Source organism: Helobdella robusta (assembly GCF_000326865.2).
Source record: "Helobdella robusta unplaced genomic scaffold HELROscaffold_11, whole genome shotgun sequence".
NCBI lineage: Eukaryota > Metazoa > Annelida > Clitellata > Rhynchobdellida > Glossiphoniidae > Helobdella > Helobdella robusta.
The window spans coordinates 1,936,813-1,957,326 of NW_008703617.1; the positions used below are offsets into that span (position 1 = coordinate 1,936,813).

The 20,514-nt window shown below is 31.5% G+C and overlaps 3 protein-coding genes across 3 annotated transcripts; 1 reads left to right on the top strand and 2 right to left on the bottom strand.

Annotated features, from left to right (window-relative positions):
* Positions 1-2,055: 2,055 nt before the first annotated feature.
* HELRODRAFT_72558 (hypothetical protein) lies at positions 2,056-6,272 on the bottom strand (the record flags this gene model as incomplete). The annotated part of the gene is made up of 14 exons (XM_009012795.1): positions 2,056-2,215; positions 2,325-2,452; positions 2,600-2,729; positions 2,906-2,995; positions 3,190-3,271; positions 3,451-3,521; positions 3,723-3,844; positions 4,078-4,122; positions 4,318-4,495; positions 4,783-4,889; positions 5,181-5,253; positions 5,560-5,690; positions 5,825-5,869; positions 6,006-6,272. 14 exons carry the CDS (start codon positions 6,270-6,272, stop codon positions 2,056-2,058), a joined length of 1,629 nt encoding a protein of 542 aa, XP_009011043.1.
* Positions 6,273-7,222: 950 nt separating this feature from the next.
* HELRODRAFT_185274 (hypothetical protein) lies at positions 7,223-9,985 on the top strand. The gene is made up of 8 exons (XM_009012796.1): positions 7,223-7,339; positions 7,684-7,781; positions 7,922-8,068; positions 8,261-8,329; positions 8,434-8,585; positions 8,685-8,760; positions 9,074-9,784; positions 9,807-9,985. Exons 1-7 carry the CDS (start codon positions 7,318-7,320, stop codon positions 9,113-9,115), a joined length of 606 nt encoding a protein of 201 aa, XP_009011044.1. The 5' UTR covers positions 7,223-7,317; the 3' UTR covers positions 9,116-9,784; positions 9,807-9,985.
* Positions 9,986-14,846: 4,861 nt separating this feature from the next.
* Positions 14,847-20,120, bottom strand: HELRODRAFT_167274 (hypothetical protein; the record flags this gene model as incomplete). The annotated part of the gene is made up of 7 exons (XM_009012797.1): positions 14,847-14,944; positions 15,626-15,715; positions 16,315-16,514; positions 16,849-17,043; positions 17,519-17,576; positions 18,205-18,446; positions 18,586-20,120. 7 exons carry the CDS (start codon positions 20,118-20,120, stop codon positions 14,847-14,849), a joined length of 2,418 nt encoding a protein of 805 aa, XP_009011045.1.
* Positions 20,121-20,514: the final 394 nt, after the last annotated feature.

Sequence of the window (20,514 nt, forward strand, 5' to 3'; positions counted from 1 at the left end):
TACATACTTTTCTATATCCATACACAAACCTTGCCAGAGCTTTACTGACTCGTATATTTATCTGGTAGATCGATTGATTGATTGGCTGATTAATTGATTAATTATTCTATTAATTAATGATATTTTTATTTTATTTAATAACGTTTTATGTTTATGGAATGACTTAGGCGATCACACGTATCCATTCTTATATTTGACTACATAATGTTATATATATTACGTTACGTTGTTTCTTCTCGTGTTTTGTTCAATCTTTTAGTATTGATTTTTGAAATAAAACGACATTTTTTTAAACGTATTTTTTACAGTATATCTATTTAATTTAAATTTTTTAAAATCAACGAAATGACAGAGTTTAATCATTATATATAAGCTAATGGATTCATGTAATATGGTAATTACCGTCATTCATCAGCTAGCAGTAGCAGTAATAATAGTTTATTAATTTAATTTATTTATTCAAACTTAGTTTAGATATAAATGAAATGATAACGACATAGCAATAACAAAGAAGTAATTAAAATCCAATATGGAACAAAATTAATATTATATTTTTGAAAAATAATAAACTGAATGAACAAATGTAAACGAAAGAGTGAACCGGGAGAACAAACATGTACGAACGGGAACAAATCAAAACTTGCATAAATTATTGATATATACATTATGTGTGTTGACATATTATATATATATATATATATATATATATATAGAATACTAAATTTTAGATTTTTTACCTTTCACGGACTGAATGAACTATTGAAGCAAGGATGTTAACTAAAAAAAATAGAGAATAAAAATAAAATGGTGTAAAATCACCCAACTAGCTAGTTAGTTAGCTAACCAACCAACCAACCAACCAACCAGCCAGCCAGCTAACCAACCAGCCAGCCAGCCAGCTAGCAAGCCAACCAGCCAGCTAGCCAACCAACTAAACAAAATAAAAACCGGATATACGAGTATACAGGAGTGTTTCAAACAAAAATACATCACATCACATAATTATATATATATATATATATATATATATATAGCGTGATAATAAAATAACAAAAAAACATAGAAACATAGCCCAATAACATTGGCACAATCGAGATGAAATTTATTTATAATAATGAAAATAAGTTTTAAAATACAGTATAACACCTTTCCTTCTCTCTCTCTCTATCTATATATATATATGTATGTATATATATATATATATATATATATATATATATATATAACAGCACCGGTTATTAGTCAATTTATGACAATTTATGATTAGTAAAGTGTAACTTATATGTGATTAACATACATTAATACACGAGTTATAAGGAGCATAAGTAGATACATGCACTGTGTGCTCGCCGGCGTTCATGCGTCTCCTCAAAGATTGCAATAAAAACATTAGCACGCGATATTATCGCAATATCATTATATAAATATTCTATTATGTGTTAGCAAAAAATATTTTACAACGTACAGTTTGGCGTCATTCAATTGAACAAGCAATACAATGAAATATTTTAACCACTATATAAGTAGTTGAAACACGCAATACAATGTGTTTTATCTATTTATATATATATATATATATATATATATATATATATATATATATATATATATATAAAAGGCACGGATGAAATTGGTTCGTTTAAATATGCCAGCCAAAATTTATATGATCTTCATTTTTTAAAAGTAATTGCATCACATTGAGACTGAACTAGATATATAAATCGTCTTTTTGGTCGCCTTCATCAGCATCAGCATCATCACCATGTACATCGTCGTCGACGTCATCATCATTTTTATAATAATATATAAATAGCAATACAATTACAATCAATCAACCAGCCAACAAGTTAACTAATCACTCATTCACTCACTCACTCACTCACTCACTCACTCACTCACTCACTCACTCACTCACTCACTCACTCACTCACTCACTCAATCACTCACTCAATCACTCACTCACTCACTCAATCACTCACTCACTCAATCACTCACTCACTCAATCACTCACTCACTCACTCACTTACTCAATCATTCAATCAATCAATCAGGCAGTTAACGGGCCTTGATAAACCACGGCATCTTATTGAAGACACCGTATATGAAGCTTGTGAAAAACCTCCACATGCTACTTATCACCTCAAACCGGCCAACAAAAATTCTAAAGAGAGCCAGGAAGGAGGTTATCAGCATCAATCTTCTTGCTATCAGCAGCCTGTTTAGTATTGCACGGTATCTTTTGTATTGTATTGTATTGTATTGTATTGTATTGTATAGCGTTGTATCGTCACCATCGTCACCATCGTCATCATCTGTCTACTCACCACTTTAGAGTCTTCCTGGCGGTTGGAAGGTTCTTGAGGTCCTGGTGTAGAGTGTACTGACGTATGCCGATGCAGTAGGATTCCAAGTAGGTCGGCCAGTGTACACGTCGAAGGTCAAAGTTGAACAGCTGTGTACGCGTGTGTGCGTGTGTGTGTGTGTGTGTGCGTGTGTGCAAGATTAAACAGAAATAAAAATATAGTACATGTGTGAATATATGAATAAATGAATGAATAAATAAATGAACGAATGAATGAATGAATGACTAGACACAGACCTGCCTATCTCGCCTGTTCATACTCCCGTACAACTTATCAACATTATCAGTCGACCATGTCCACTCATTTGATGTGAAGTACTCCATCACGTTCATCAGTCTAATCACATTACCGTGGATTCTCAACAGTCTGATGAGGAGGATGATGATGAGAAGGAAGATGATGATGGTGATGGTGGTGAAACGACAACAACGACAATGACAACAACAACAACAACGATAACAACAACAACAACAACGATAACAACAACAACAACAACAATAACAACAACAACAATAACAACAACAAGCAACAACAACGTAAACCTAGGTTTATGTCCACAAAGTCTCCTAATGAAATCGAGAGCCATCAACCTCAGGAATATCTCAATGCGAAGGAAGTATGCGTGAGTGAGTCTGAAAAGAATGAAAGATGCTGATGACTCGTTGATGATGTTTTGGACAACAAACAACAAACAAAACCAATTATCTAAATGAATCATTCAACCAGCCAATCAGCCAACTGATCAACCGATCAATCACAAACACCAAACAATGACCAGCCAGCCAATCAACAAACAGCTAACTAACTAACAACCAATCAAACAAACCGATTATTGGTCACAAACGCTTTCGGGATAGATGTGGGATTGTCCATTGGGAATCTTCTGAATATATCGGTCAAATGAATTCCTGACGACGTTCATGAAATGAATCATCATCTCAATAATTATCACGTAAACATCATCCACTCACTCACTCACTCACTCACTCACTCACTCACTCACTCACTCACTCACTCACTCACTCACTCACTCACTCACTCACTCACTCACTCATTCACTTACTCACTGACTGACTCACTCACTCACCAACTTCATTCCATGTTATTGGCTTTCTGGTTCCAGATGTAAAGTTGTACACCGGCACCTCTGATGATGGACTGATGGTGGTGACGACGAGAATGATGATAATAACGAAAAGAACGACGATAATACAGAAGATTATAAAGAAAATAAGATCGGAGATGATGACGATGAAAAAGACAAGACGATGTTCATGATGATGAAATGAATGATAGTAATAGTAGCAAATAATAAGAACAATAATAAGAATAAGAAGAAGAATAATAAACAAAAAAAACTTCTTCTGAGAGGCAAGTTTCCAGCCGACAGCAATGATGGAGTTGGCAACGAGGTCAACCGGCACGAGATCGGCTGACAAGGAACCTATGCCATATACGGATTTCAAAAAACCACTACCTACCTGTGTGATCGATTGATTGGTTGGTTAATGATTGGCTAGTTAATCTGTTGGTTGGCTGGTTGGTTGAATGATTGATTGGTAGATGCATTAGTAACTTTACTGATAAGTTTTTCAGCTGGTTGGTTGACTGATTGATTGACCAATTGGCAGATTATTCAATATACTATTCATTCAGACACAACAGTAAAACAAACAAAAATAATTTAACAAAAAAAAAACACCAAAAAGCTAACAGCAGTAAGCACCCCAGTGGCACCATTCAAATTATCCACCCAGCCCTAGCAAAGATTAAAAAATGAAAATAAATAGATGTATATATCTATATTTCAATCTTTGACCCATCAGACATTATAACAATTAACACATTATTTGTGCAAAATAAACACCATTAAGACATGAATCGACAGAAATGAACAACTGACAATTATAAATTAAATTAAAAAAATCCTAAATAAACAAAGTTAATTCCTGACAGGAAATGGTTCCTGAAAAGACGCAGTGACTATGGACGGCCGGTAGATGGCCACAGGGAGAGTACCTCGTTCCTGGATGAGAAGGGTTTCAGCAATGGATTTGGTGAATGTGTACGTGTTTGGGTGCTTCTCAAGAACCATCGGCGTGATCAATTGGAAGACATCGTCTGACATCCATCTAATTTCAAAAACGATTTGTTAATTAAATAATTGTTTAATTGTATATTTACTGTAATTAATCTAAAAATCTTAAATCGTAACAGCCTCGTCCCCAACATACAATATAGTACTAAAAAATCAGCAGCACTGCATTATTTGCGAAAATACAGACACTAACTGAAAGATATAAAAAAAAAACAAACCAGTAAAAGAAATAAATAAGAAAGACCCTCAATATGGAAAACTAAATAAGGAGTTCCCAAAAAAAGAAATAAATAAGAAACCTTCCTAATCATCACCACTAACTCAGCAACATGGAGAATTTTTTTAGGAAAGACGGGAGGAGGATAGATGGTTTCCTCGATGTGACTCCGGGTACAGTTTGCATATGCAGTTGATACATGCACTAAGGCCTGTTTGTTTGTAAGTATGTTTGTTGGTTTTCGTTCGTTTGTTTGTTTGTTCGTTTGTATGTATGTTTGTTGGTTTTCGTTTGTTTGTTTGTAAGTATGTTTGTTTGTGTGTATGTTTGTTCGTTCGTAGGTTTGTTTATTTGTTTACTTTAGTCCGCTCATTATTTTTAAATGGGTAGTTGTAAAAATATAAGCGTATGTAGCGATATATATCTACGTGTGCATGAATGTGTGCATGTACAGTCATTCATGCCAAGTTAATACATGAAGAGTTCCTAATATTGGCATAACCTGAAGATGTTGAATTTGTTTGCATAACTCAAGCATCGATCTAAGGCCAACTATATTGAGACTCACTGCTACCCTATATGAAAGGAGATCCATAACATCAATTTTTTATCTATTTATTATTAATTTAATTATAAATTTAATTATATTATTATTATTGATATTTTCCATTTGATAATTAAAAACAAGTGATGAACGGATAAGTGAATGAATAATGATAACAAGTTTTCATGGCAATTATAGTAAGGATGAAATTTTGTAATTATAAACATACAAGACTGATTGGCTGAATGAATAAATGAACAAACGAACGAATGAACAAATGAACAAGGGAATGAACGAACAAACGAACAATGAATGAACACAAAGAACAAACAAATACCTCATTGGTTCAGTAAAGCTAACAGTAGCAGCAAGATGAAATACCACATTAACTTGACTGATAATTTTCTGAATGTCAGCATCCCTCAGGCCCAAATGAGGTTTAGATATGTCACCTTCCAACACAAAAACCTTAAAATTTAATTTTTTTTCACAATTATGACAAAAATAATTATCTATAATAAAAAGATTGTTTTTTTATAAATTTATCAATATATTTTTATATTTCAAGTACTTAAAAATTTATAAGTTTAATGGGAAATCACCTTGTTGACTAGCTCACCGTCTAACTCTGTCATTCTATGAAACAGCTATTTAAAAAATAATAATTTCAAAAATTAACATAAAATTATTGATAAAAATAAATAAATAGAAATACATTAAATAAACATGAAAAGATAAAAATAAAAAGATAAAAATTAAAGATGAACCATTGAAAAAAATTACTTTGGAGTTAAGCATTAACTGCAATCTCTCACTGGAAGTGTGCCTTTTTGTCGACCTCATTAAGACATAAATGGCCTTGACTCCTCCACAACTTCTCAGTAACTTTTCCAAAACTTGCTTGCCAATGAAACCAGAGGCTCCTGTTATAAAGATAGTTTTACCTGCATAATAATTGGCTATTTCTGACTGTTCATCGTCATTTCCCAGTGCACCACTATTGCTGATTTTAATGTTTTTGATGCTGTTATCAATATCACTAGAAGACATTGTAGTAGTTGTGGTTGCTGTTTGGTGATGGCTACTGCTGTTGTCGTGTGTGGATGATTTCACTTCCACAGAGTTAAAATTAGGATTAGCTAGCGACATCTGGATGGAATTACAAATAAATTTTTAAGTTGTTGAATGCATGTTGGATTGTTAGGTATCATCATTTCCTAATAATGTTTCATGTATGTACAATATGTAATATAATTGATTAAAATAATTGACCAATAAGCATTTAATAAACAGATAAATAGTGATTCAATGCAAACTGATATTCTTATTCAGCTTTTGAATAATCAATACAATAATGATGATATTTTCAACATCTGGTCCCACTGGTTTGGCATTGATGAAGAATGCATGAACAAAAATTGAATCAATAAATGCCTTATAAAACATTACGAGACATATCATTAATATTTTTATTATTATTTTAAGTAATTTTTATGAATTTTAAATTTAAAAAAAATTAAAAAAACAAGTAATCACCTGGCTGGACTGAACACTTTTCTAAAGTTTTTAATCAGAATGCAGGGTTGATAAAGTTCATAATCTGAAATAGCAATTATAAAACAATTATCAATAAGTTAAAAAATGACAATTAATCAAAAAAATGAAAAATAGTATCAAGCTTGTTAATTTATAAATATTAAAAGAAAAAACATCGCCAACAACTCACCTCTTAGGTTAAAATGTTTTAAAGAAGTAAACTTATTTGCTTGCACGTTCAATAACGTTAAAGTACCAAAAAGGTTTTTTAAACTTTCATAAAAATAATTGAAATTAATACAGAACAGGTGTTTAAAAACATTTATTAGTTTATTATTTAACTGCTATAAATTCATTTGCATTTTTCTCAAAAAAGCTGTCGACAAATTTGAATGTTGAGTTTGAATAAAGCGTCAAAGTATTTACTAAAATTTAAAAATTTACTTTTAACTTACATTCATGTAAACAAAAACAAGTCATTCTCATTTGCTTTGTTTAATTTAAACTCTAAGTTGTAAAATCTCCATTTTTTACTGTTTTCCGGAAATATTGCGGCAAGATGTCACTCAAACAAATGGAACGTATCTTTTTTGCTATTTATAATAAAACGTCAAAAATTATTTTGAATGGAAATAAAATCTTTTTCTTTTCTTTTTATTTAATTTTAAAATTAAATAAATAAAATTTTAAAAAAATGATCACAGGATTGAAAGAATTCTTTTTCTAATCTACTAATCTAGCACTAACTAATCTTTAATTCTGTGAAAAATACGTAATCGTTGTATTTGTTTGTTTGTATCCATTTTAATTAATGTTGTTGTATGTTTGTTTTTGATTAGCTTTGTTAATTCCATTGGCAGCCAAAAAATTGATTGATCTTTTTCCTTAACTGACCTTGACATTATTTATTACTGATAAAAACCAGAGCACCTATTCAATTTGAAGTTTGCAGCCAAAGACCTAGAAAGAAATGCAAAGAAGTGTGAAAAAAATGAAAAGGAAGAAAAAAATAAATTAAAAAAGGTCAAGTAAGGACATTTAAGTTTTAAACTAACAAAACATATTTGTTCAAAAATTGTTACTTCGCAATCTAATTAGTTGTTATGAATATAATATAAGTAATTGTAACAATAAATAATAATTATAAAATATCTTGAAAATAGGCCATACAAAAAGGTGACACAGAGGGGGCCAGGATTCATGCAGAGAATGCAATTAGGCAGAAGAATCAGTCACTGAACTACAGAAGGATGAGTGCTCGAGTAGATGCCGTAGCCTCCAGAGTTCAAACAGCCGTCACTACAAAACAGGTTTTCTTCTTGCACTGTTCATTTTAAGATGCCAGTGTTGTAAATGTTATATTTGTTTCTGATGTTAACATGTTAACAAGATTTCATTGATGTACTTGCTGCTGTTGATGTCTGCTGATGCTTGCTTGTGGTTAGTGTTGTTGACGTCTTTGAAGACCTACTGGTAGAGAACAACTTGCAACCGCCATGCAGGTAACAAACAACATGTCCGGAGTTGTCAAATCTATGGAGTCTGCCATGAAGTCCATGAATCTAGAGAAGGTATTCACCTCTAAATAAACATCTACCCAACCTAATTAAAATATGACCCCATCCACACATGCATGCTTATGAACTAACCTGCCACTAACCCTGACCCAACCTAGATATCCCAACTCATGGACCGGTTTGAGCAGCAATTTGAAAATTTGGACGTGCAGTCTCAAGTGATGGAGGGCACGATGAACGCGTCCTCCACCCTCACTACACCTCAGGGTCAAGTTGATGCACTCATGCAGGAAGTGGCCGACGAAGCTGGGTTAGTAATTAGGGAGGGGGTTGTTAGGGAAGTTTACCTGTTCAATTTCTCAAATAATAATATAAAATGAAACATTGGAAAAATATCTTCATCAAACAGTATCGAGTTGAATATGGACCTGCCTCAAGCACAAACAACATCAGTTGGTGCAGTTAGCCAGGCATCTCAAGAGCAGGTTTGTCATTGTTGCATCAAATTTCTCGTGTGATTTGTTTCATGCTTGTATCAAGTTTGTATAAAATGTCTTGTATCTTCTCGTCTGTGTCTTTTTTCTCTATTCATTATTTAAATTTTCTATTGGGATCATGTAGAATTCAGCGCATGTATATGAATTTTGGTTGTTAAGTTCGTCAAGTGATACTGCAGAATTGTTCTTATTGTTGCACGCCACCTCTCCCAAACTGATTGGAATGGAATGGGGCTTACTTAACCTTCCTTATATAATAAGCACTGTCACATTCTACTAACAATTGAAATTCTCTCTTTAGGATGAACTCACACAGAGGCTGGCCAGATTGAGACAAGCTTAACAGATAAGCAAGAAGATGAACAAACGAACAGACGAGCAAACACGGACTGAAGTACAAACAAACATTCATACAAACACATAAACACAACTTTATACAAAAAGTTCATACAACAAATTTAAGCCACAGATAAACACGCATGCGTTAGACATAAAAACATCATGCAAGGACAAAAACATATACAAAACAATGTATTTGTAGATTAAAAATACAACAACATACAAAAACTTTGCACTTATTTGACACAACAAATTGACTTTCAATTAATTTCTATTTTCTCTTATTTTTCAATCCTCTTACAACTTTCATTTTTATAATATTCAGTTATAATATGCGCATATTTTGTACAACGTGCGTACACGCATACAATCATACGTGTGTGTACAGTGACATGTATGTGTGCATTTTTGTTTGTATGTATGTATGTATGTATATACATATATATATATTTATGTATTGATATGTGAATGTATGTACCCATGTACGAATGTATACATCATTATACACTAGTCCAAAGCATGTACATTCATGTGTAAAATACATATGTGTATTGAATAATATTTTGGACATACATAAGTATATATATATTTACATATTAAATGTATGCACCATATAGTTTAGGCTAACTTACTTAGTATTATGTCAAAATCGTCAATATCATGATACAGTCATGTCAATATCATGACATAGTCATGTCAATATCATGATATAGTCATCATCGTTGATTTGGTCATCATTTGATTATTTTTATCTTATACATTTCGCTAACATCTCCATCGTACCTTTATCATCATTGTATTCATTCTTCTTATTATTATTGCTATTTTTATTATTCTTATTATTAACACTGAATAAATGTCCCCTTGTAAATAAGACTTTTCTCTTAATTATTTAACACATTCTTCTAACTTTGTTTAACACACACATACGTGTATATATATATATATATATATATATATATATATATATATATATATATATATATATATATATATATTTACAATATTCTATAAATTCTACCGAATGTTTGGCGTTAATATGTTTGTAGTTCGTTTTTTCAATTTTTCTCACTAAAGTTTTTTGGTGAACGTTTAGTTTATTAAAATTCAAAATAAACTTATTTTCCGAATTCATGCTACAAATAAGGCCATATTTCGATTCCGAATGAATCATCATCAGTGCTTTCTGCTGTTTATATAGAAAAATATTGACTTTGTCAAAATGAATTTAGATGGAGAGTGACAAAGTCAAACTAAACGTTCACCAAAAAACGCCAAACATTCGGTAGAATTTATAGAATATTGTAATTAGACCATAATTTTTACAATATTCTATAAATTCTACCGAATGTATATATATATATATATATATATATATATATATATATATAGAGAGAGAGAGAGAGAGAGAGAGAGAGAGAAAGAGCTTAATTGATTGATGAAAAAATATAGAAACAACGCAATCACCACGTGCAATGAATTTTAATTTTTCCCCCCAATAAAACCGACAATGAAATTTGAATCACCATTTTTCAAGGTGTTCTTATAAAAAAAAATCACCGAAAAAAGTTGGTTAACCAATAAATGAATGAACAAATGAATGAATCAGTGGATGAAATTGAAGAGTGAATGGATGAAGAATGAACGAATGGGCAAATGAATGAACCCGCAAGTTAATCGATCAATACATCAAGCTAGTAAATCTTGTTTAGTAAATCAGACCATCACTGACAAAACCCAAAAATTTTATAATTAATCAAAATTAAAGGTATCAAAATTAATTAATCTTTTTCCATAATAACAGTAATAATAATAATAATAATGAAAAAATTAATAATAATAATATAACTGAGAAATACTAAAATTTAAAGATCGCTAAATATTTTTCTTAAGAAACGAAAGACTTTGTATACTTATATACATAACACACACGCACACACACGTGTGTATAATTATTAATATTTATATATAATTAATAATATATATCGATTTATTATTTATATAATTATAAAATTTTGTTAAGCTATATAGAATTTCGCTACAGTCCAAAAAACGCTCGAGAAAGATTTGCATCAGTAAAGAAATGAGTGAATGAATGAAAGAATAAACGAACGAACTAGCAAACGAACGAATGAATGGATAATGAAATTTGAAATATATATATATATATATATATATATATATATATATATATATATATATATATATATAACAATAGTGAAGATTAATGATAAAACATTTAACATCAACAACAATACTATTTGACAAAATACAATAGAATAATTTTCAATGATAATTTTTTCATCATTAAGATTAATTTTATTCTGAAAATCCTCGCAAATGAAAAAACCCATCTTACTAATTAAAAGAGTCAAGTCTGCAGAAAGTAAAACGTCTTTTAAAGAGTTGGAAAATAAGAAAAATTAAGAAACAAAAATTGAAATTTCAAGTATTTTTTAGGAAAATGTACATGCACAAGTACACACACACACGCACGCACACAGACACACATACAGACAAACAGAAACAAGGAACACAAACACGTCCACATAAAAAAACACAGACACGTAAATATATACATGATCTAATAAATGAATGATAAATGATATTAACCGGATGATAAAATTTGATTTAAGAGGAAAAATTCAACAACAAAAATCAAGAAACAAACGAACGAACGAACAAACAAACAAACGAACGAACGAACCAAACTACATAAAAAGTTTTGAAAATAAATCATTAAAAGATACTTAGAAGGGCAGACTTAATTGAAGTAAGATGGGTCCAAAAAATTATTGTTAACACCGACACACAAACTAAACAATAAACGCGTACAACGATGCACATATATAGGTGTACACACGCACGCATACATAAGTGTACACACATAGGCATACACACGCACATACATAACACAGCACACTTTTACAAAGATGTTGAGTGAATTAATTTATATCTCTTCTTACCATTGCTGTGAAATTATGAACGAAGATGGAGAACAAACATTATGTCATTTACAAACATGAACGTGTCAATGTTTTAGTGGTGTGAACGATGAAATGAATGAGCGAACGAACGAACAAATGAACGAACGAACAACATAAACGAACGAATAATAACATTAAAACAGTACAAACAATGAATCACCATCAACAAGTTAAAAAAATGTTTATGTATAGAAATAAAAGCGAAAAGATATACAAGATATACATAAACATTAAAGAACCGGAGCAACAATTCCAAATAAAAGGTACACAATAAGCAAGTTATATAGCATTATTTTTTCTATATACATATATATATATTCTTTCTATATATATAGCATTATTTTTTCAATATATATATATATATATATATATATATTATAAAATTTCCATTTTTCTTTCGCAAAAGTTGAACCATGATCATTCCGAAAGGCGAATTGAACAGTAAAATGCGTGTACTCAGAACCAAACAGATGCAAAGCTTATAAAGCGCTAAACAAATCAATAGTAGTAGTAGTAGTAGTAGTAGTAGTAGTAGTAGTAGTAGTAGTAGTAGTAGTAGTAGTAATAACAATATTGATTATATTGATAAACAATAAACAAATCAATAACAACAATAATAATAATAATAATAATAAACAAATCAATAATATAACAATAATACATGTAGCAAAATAACGAAACACACACGCACACATATATTTAAAGCATTTTTTTATTCTTATCCAAAAGGAAATTAAACTTACGAAATTTAATTCCGCCACTCCTTTAAAGTCATCTATTATTATTATTATTATATAAAATAAAATCATAAATAACAACAGATATAACCACCACAACAATAATAATAATAATAACTATAGAAGTAATACTAAGAAAAATAATAAAACCACCGGATAATAATACATAAAATTTAATAATTAAGTTTAGCAATACAATTAAGAAAAAAGACTGATCCTTTCTTCTCTCCGTCTCCTCTCTCTCCTTCTTTCTCTCTCACAATATACATATCTCTAATTATTCATATATTGATTGTATTAAGTCAACAACACATCCCATATAACATCGCTAACGTATATACTTATATGTGTTAAAGTATATTATATATGTATATTATATTTATATATTTAGTCAGTTCATTATAAGTTATTATTAAGCACTGATGAAGATAGCATGAGAAGAATAGAATAAGATAATAAACAACATGAACGAGGGAGATATGTCTATATTAGAAATATTACGGAAAAAAGCTAAGAATAATATTTATTATTATTGATAATATTTTTATTATTATTTTTATTATTATAATTACTCACATATGTGTCGTTTCAAACACATGTGTCATTGATATAAAACATCTGAAAAAAAAAAGTTTCTGAAATCCAATAAATAAACAGAGCTGACTATTGAACAACAAAAGCCGATAAAAATAACAACAATAATAGTAACAACAACAACAACAATAATAATAATAATAATGATGATGATGATGGTTATTATTATTATTATTGTAATAATGAAAGTATGAATGTCAATGCACGTGAATGCGTACCAAGGCTGAATTTTGATCCGGGATTTGAAAAAAACCATTTGAAGAAAAAGAATTACCAGTTCATTCATTCGTTCACTCATTCATTTATTCATTCACTTACTTATTCATTCACTCATTCAATGCACCACCAAATATTTATATATATATATATATACATATATAAATATATATATATATATATACATACATGAATTGTCAAGAATATCAATACAAAACACTTGTATATATTTAGTAGATACACACACGTAATATACAAACAGCTGAAAGTTAGCAATTTAATAAAATGAATTGAAAAATAGTCAGTCAATGAACGAATGAATGAATGAAAGAATGAATGAACGAATGAATGAATGAAAGAACGAATATTTGTACAGGAATAAAGGAATATACACTTTACATGTAAGTTCTGTGTGTGTAAGTAAGGGTGTGTTTGTGTATTCCCCTTTACAATTGAGTTTATAAGAGAAAAAATTCGGTAAAGTTCAAGTTCAAGAAAAAATTATGATGAAAAAACAAAATAATAAAAGTTTTCTTAGAATTCTGATGAAGTTATTTAAATGAAGTCAATCAAAAAAATCACAGATGATAGAAAGTGCTAATGTTGCCGAAATTAATGTTATTTATTATCATTATTACTAAAAAAAATAATAATAATGTTATTATTATTGTTTATATTATAGTAATTAATGGTAGAAGTCACTGCTTCATTGATTTTTACACAGACAAAAAATTTCAAAAAAAAAAAGAAAGACACACAGACAAAAAATAATTTTGCAAGAGTCCCGAAAATGAAAAAAAATTTTAAAGTAAAACTCTGATCTGAAAAAAAAACTTGAATAAGAATAAAACACAAAATGGATGAAGGAGCTGTGTAACGTTGCAGATATTATAACAGAAGAAAGTCGTCTTTTCAGTTCGACAGTATTTTAAAAGTGTAAATATAATATGTACAACTACTTGAATTAAAACTGGTACAGACACACACACAGACACACACACATACATGCAACACACATATACATGCACACACACACACACGCACACGCACACATGCATCCTGTCTATACGAATTAGAATGTATATTTGTACACAATATTGATATACATACATATTTATTCTGTATAATTTTTATATCTTGTATATGAAGATAATTATCTTCATTCCTTTATCTGTTTCGATGAAGTTTCTTCAGTTAATCCTCAATTTTTGGCGTTTATTCCGCCAGTCTTGTCACCAAGGGCAACTTTGTCGAGAACGTTGTTCACATAATCCGCCGTCTTGCCTGCAACTGTCGTCGCTGGTATAAAAATTTAATTCAATAGATTAGCTACTTGTTTTTTTGTTCGTTCATTCATTCATTCGTTCATTCATCCATTCATTCATTCATTCATTCATCCATTCATTCATTCATTCATCGTTCAATCCTTCCTTTACTAAGGTGATGTTGATTCTAAGAATTAGGCTAATCAATCTAGCTTATCAGACTAGCTAATCGATCTATATACCTATTAAGCTGTCTATAAATTTATTTCTCACTCTACTTATTATCTTTCAATATATCAAACAATCTATCTATCTATCTATCTACCTACCTACCTACCTACCTACCTACCTACCTACCTACCTACCTACCTACCTACCTACCTACCTACCTACCTACCTACCTACCTACCTACCTACCTACCTACCTACCTACCTACCTACCTACCTACCTACCTACCTACCTACCTACCTACCTACCTACCTACCTACCTACCTACCTACCTACCTACCTACCTACCTACCTACCTACCTACCTACCTACCTACCTACCTACCTACCTACCTACCTACCTACCTATCTATCTCAACCAATCAATCAACAAACCAACCAACCAACCAATCAACCAATTAATCAACCAGCCAACCAAACAATCAAAATCAAGCAACTAACTAAGATGTTTTCTTGTGAGTAATGTTAGTTGATCAACGAGACTGACGTTGTTGTTGTTGTTGTTTCTTGCCCCTCCAGCAATCTGATGACGATGGTGATGTACCATGCTCTTCACAGAAGACAACACTTTCATCAGCTGACCTGTTGTCATATTTATTATGATTATAATTATTATTAATATGATTGTAAATAATAAATAATAATGAGAATAAAAAAAATTATTCTTACTACTGACCTTTGTTTGTTCATCCAGAAAATGAACCGAATAATATTTATCATAATAAAAATCATTATTGTTAATAATATTAAACAATTAATAACTCCTAAGCATTCAGTGGCAAATAAACAAATTATTTCGATTGTAATGCTCAAACTGTGCGTTCAAAGAAATGAAATTAAATCTAACTCATGTACGGATGGAATTAAGCTTTGATAGCTTGAATGAAAGCAAACAAACCACCAGCTCAGTGAGCAATTAATAAACAATTAAAAACTGAACCAAGGAGTATAAAACACTCCTAGTTAATCCGAGATGGAATTCAGTTTACTTTAAAGAGGGCATTAAAAGGACGAAATCCATCGAATACCATCGAAACAATTCTCAAAGGAGATATTATTAAATCTACATAAAAAACAAGTAGAAAAATGAATATCATAAAAAATTAAAAAAATATGATAGAAAAATAAAAACAAAAAGCATAGAAAAATAAACATAGTAGGGAAAAAAATTCGAACTATGTTCGAGTTTGAGTCCGTGCAGTTTGAGTTTGTTGGCTTCATGTTGCGCCTTCTTCTTGAGACGGCAGGCCCGCGACGCTAACTTGTTCCTCTCCCTGATCACCTTGTTTTTTTGGGCAGTCGGCCAGTCGTTAGACGGTGCCATCAGCATTATCTGCTTGTTCAGCTTCTGCAGTTCAACTCCCGTGTTGAACAATCTGCAGTGTGATGATGTGAGGCATGAATGAATGTGATGTTTCTATTGATGAAAGCGTCTTTCAAAGCAAAACGAATCTTCTTAGCTTGATTAATTTCATCGGAAACTGGTTACTCTCGATGGAAAATGCATTACTACTTCCAACAATTTTATTATTATTACCAAGAAACACTCAGAACGAAAAAGCACTGACTCAATCAACTTAACAAATAACATAGCATCCTAACAGAAAAAACAAACAAACTAGCTTACACATTCGTGCTTTCAATAGAGATAAAAACATACAAACCCATACGCACGTACACGCACGCACACATACGCACGCACGCACAAACCGCTGAGGGTTAGGAGTAACGTCATTGCCATCACCTCTCCTGGCTTTGCCATTGTGTTTATATTTATCTTGGAGCTCTTGGTGAAAGACGGGATCTTCAAAGTCCCCAAGAACGTGTGGGTCGCTGGTCTCGATGGCGTGACACAGTCTTCGACCTTTCGGACCTTTTGAGAGGACGTTGTACTGCCAGAAGTATCTGGTAGGTGACACAACTCACTCATCAATCAATTAATTAATTAATTAATCGGCCAATTGGATAATTTTTTAATATCTTAGTTAATTAGCTAAGAAGTTGAACTCGTGAAAAGATAAATAAACAACGCAATGACTAATTCTTCATAATCCTTCAAACCATGATATGTGTCTGTCATGATATAAATTTGAAGACATGGTCATTGATGAATAAGAAATAACAACAATAATAACAACAATGAGGGAATATTTTGGTAATTGCTACAAGTGAATGATGATTAAGAAGGCCCTGATGACTCACCCACTGACGAATCCGTCAATAACAACGACATTAACACATTAACAAAATGACATTAACCGCAAGCATTAATTACATTAACGGCATAACATCATCATATCACAACAACAGACGACTACAACAACGACTACAACAACAACAACAACAACATAAGCAAACGACTCTTCAAGCATGTACATACCTCTGCTGTTGAGATCCATTGGACTTTAAATCAGCTATAAATTCACTGGCATCATCATCTGACAGAAAGTAATTAACACTAATTTATTATAAATATAGAACAATTCTAACGTAATTACGGCCGTAACAATTATAATTAACGACCACTAATCGTATATTTATAGATTTATTATGAATTAGGCGTAAAATAATACTTGTTAACATCAAAAAATCACATCCAATCAGCAAAAAATTATATTTTTAAGAACCAAAGGGAACCAGTGAATCATCATTTCAATTAGAAACAAAAACAAACCTACAAAAACCGCAGAATAAAATTAATTAAGTGCATGATTGGAAAAAAAATACACAACGATGATGACAAAGATGGTTCACTCAGTGACAATTTATATGGTCATGAATAAGATGATGATACATTACAAATAAATTATCATTAAATTATAGTTAATCATAATTATCAATGACATTATCATCATCATCATCAAAAAGGGTGAAACCTGAGTCAGAAAGATCATCATCAGAGCCGTCAGCTACGAAAAATAAAAATTGGCAAGAGTAATTGACACAAGCAAATGACAAATAATTAATTAAATAATTAAATAAATAAGCAAATTAATTAATTAATCAGCATCAATAAAATTATATTATATTAAATATAATTATATCAATTAGATCAATTAAAGCAACCTGTGAAGCAGCTACTAGCTTCAGAAATCTGTCTCTTTCTTCTTTTCCTCAAATTAGGCTTGTCATAAGTGAGGACTCTCACACCATTATTGATATTGACAATTTTGTTGGTGTTGTTTTCATTATCTTCGTCGGCGTCCTCATCAATTTCTTCATTCTTCAACATTTTCTCCTCATCATCCATTACATCATCTTTTTCAATTGTAATGTTTACGGTTGGCATGATGTTGTTGTTGTTGTTGCTGATGATGCAATCATCATTCTCGTTGGATGGTCATTATGTAAAGATCGTGTTCGTAGTCTTTGCAGTCCCAGATGCTGATGTTATTGTTGTTGTTGCCGCTGCTGTTGTTGTTGTTGACGTTGTCGTAGTACATGAACATGCTGTTGATGTCATCTTGCTGAAGGGTAATTTTTTTGGCAGATGTCGGTGGTGACGTGGGTAAATAATTCAGGTGATACTCTTTGCTGTTGTTGATGATGTTGTTGTTAATACTGTAGGCGTTGATGCTATTGTTGGCATACTTATTAACGTTGCCATTCATAATGTTGTTGTTGTTGTTATCTGCTGTTGAAATGGTGAAAACGTTATTGTTATCATTGAGAATGTTATTGTCATTAGAATCAGTGAAATAATAAAGATTGTTGCTAGAGCTGATGCTGTTAGCGTTGTTGTTGTCGTTGTTAATGATTGAGTTGTTGTTGATGTCAAAAGCGATGCTGTTATTCCCATTGCTGTTGGTATTGAAGATTAACTGGTCGCCGATGATTTCAAGTAGGAATCGATCTCCAGTGTTCTCCAGCAAACATTTCAGGTCTTCCACATTCAGTGTCAGAATATGCGGATCATCTGAATCACCGAGGTTCACCAAGTTGATGTTATTGCTGTTACTGATGTTGTTGTTGTTACTACTGATGATGATGTTGTTGCTTGATAAGCTGTTGTTATTGACGAGTGTGTTGTTTTGGTTGTCGTTGCTGATAACGATGCAACCGTTGCCATTGTTGATGTTGTTGCTGGTTTGAAAGTCATGTTGCTGAAGATTTGTGTAGTTCAGGAATGTATTTGCATGACTGCTGCTATTGTTGTTGCTGTACATATTAATGTTGTTGTTGTTGTTAGTTTCATTGTTGGTTAAACTGTTGTCATTGTGAGCGCTATTGTTGTTTTGGGTGTTGATAATATAGCCATTATAAGCATTAGCATTACTGTTAATGTTGCTATTATTGCTGTTTACAACAACAACATTATCATCAGAGATGTTGTTGTAGCCATTTTGGTAGTTGTGTTGAAAGTTGAGTAGCTCCCCGTCGAACAAGTCCACGTTGTTTGGTTGAATGTACGAGTCCTGGCCAAAGTAATCGTACTCCTCAGGTGGCATGCTCAACATTTCAGACGTCAGTTCACTCAACTTTGAAGGGTCACATTTTGTTTCTTGGATTTCCTGAATGAGATTGTTGTAGTTAACGTTATTATTGTTGCTGGCGGCGTTGATGTTATCAACAGTGAACATTTTAGCTGCTTTAATTTTGTTAATGTCATCTGGGACATATTTGGCGATGATGTTATTATTGATGTTGGCAACATTGTTGTTGTTACCTGACAGTGTAAAATACTCAACACATTTATCCATGGTAAGATTTTCAACAGAAGGACTAATTAGACCAGCCTTCTGACTGCCGCTGCTGTACACACTAACCGAATTATCGGGCGAGAAAGCATCCGAGTTAGTGTCAATTTCAAGCTTGATCGACGTCAGGTCGGTGTTCATCTTGCTGATGTTGGATGGTTTCTTGAAGCCAGACATATTTTGGCCGTTGTAGATGTCGTTGCTGTAGAAACAATCCAATTCAGAAGTTATCAAATTGCTCGGAGATTCTGATTCAAAAGGACTGTAGAGACTCGGATCGACCATATTTAATGAACTTCTCCTGCTAAGATCTAACACTCCTACCTTCTGGGATGTCAACTGTACTTTACTTGTTATAAATTGATCTTTATCAGGAATAATGTTACTACAGTAATTCATGAATATCGTAATAATATGTCAGTAAGTTATATTATTTATTCAGCTAGCAATATTCGATGAATGTTCTGATCTGTTCTGTTTTGATCACATATGTGCAAATTTTTTAAGTTTGCTTGAAGTTATCTCCTCCTCAATAGTATTTTTTTTTATCTGTATGAAAAGAAAAAAAGACATTTAATGGATATTTAAGTTTAAAAATAACAAAAGAAAAACACTTTAAAAAAAAAATATTAGCTGAATCATTGTTGTTCATTGTCACTGTGTACTGTGTTATATATAA

Coding starts and splice junctions, on each gene's coding strand:
- HELRODRAFT_185274 (XM_009012796.1), top strand. CDS start 7,318: ATGTCACTCAAACAAATGGAAC. Junction 8,069..8,260: donor CAGCCGTCACTACAAAACAG/GTTTTCTTCTTG, acceptor ACCGCCATGCAG/GTAACAAACAACATGTCCGG. Junction 8,761..9,073: donor GCCAGGCATCTCAAGAGCAG/GTTTGTCATTGT, acceptor TTCTCTCTTTAG/GATGAACTCACACAGAGGCT.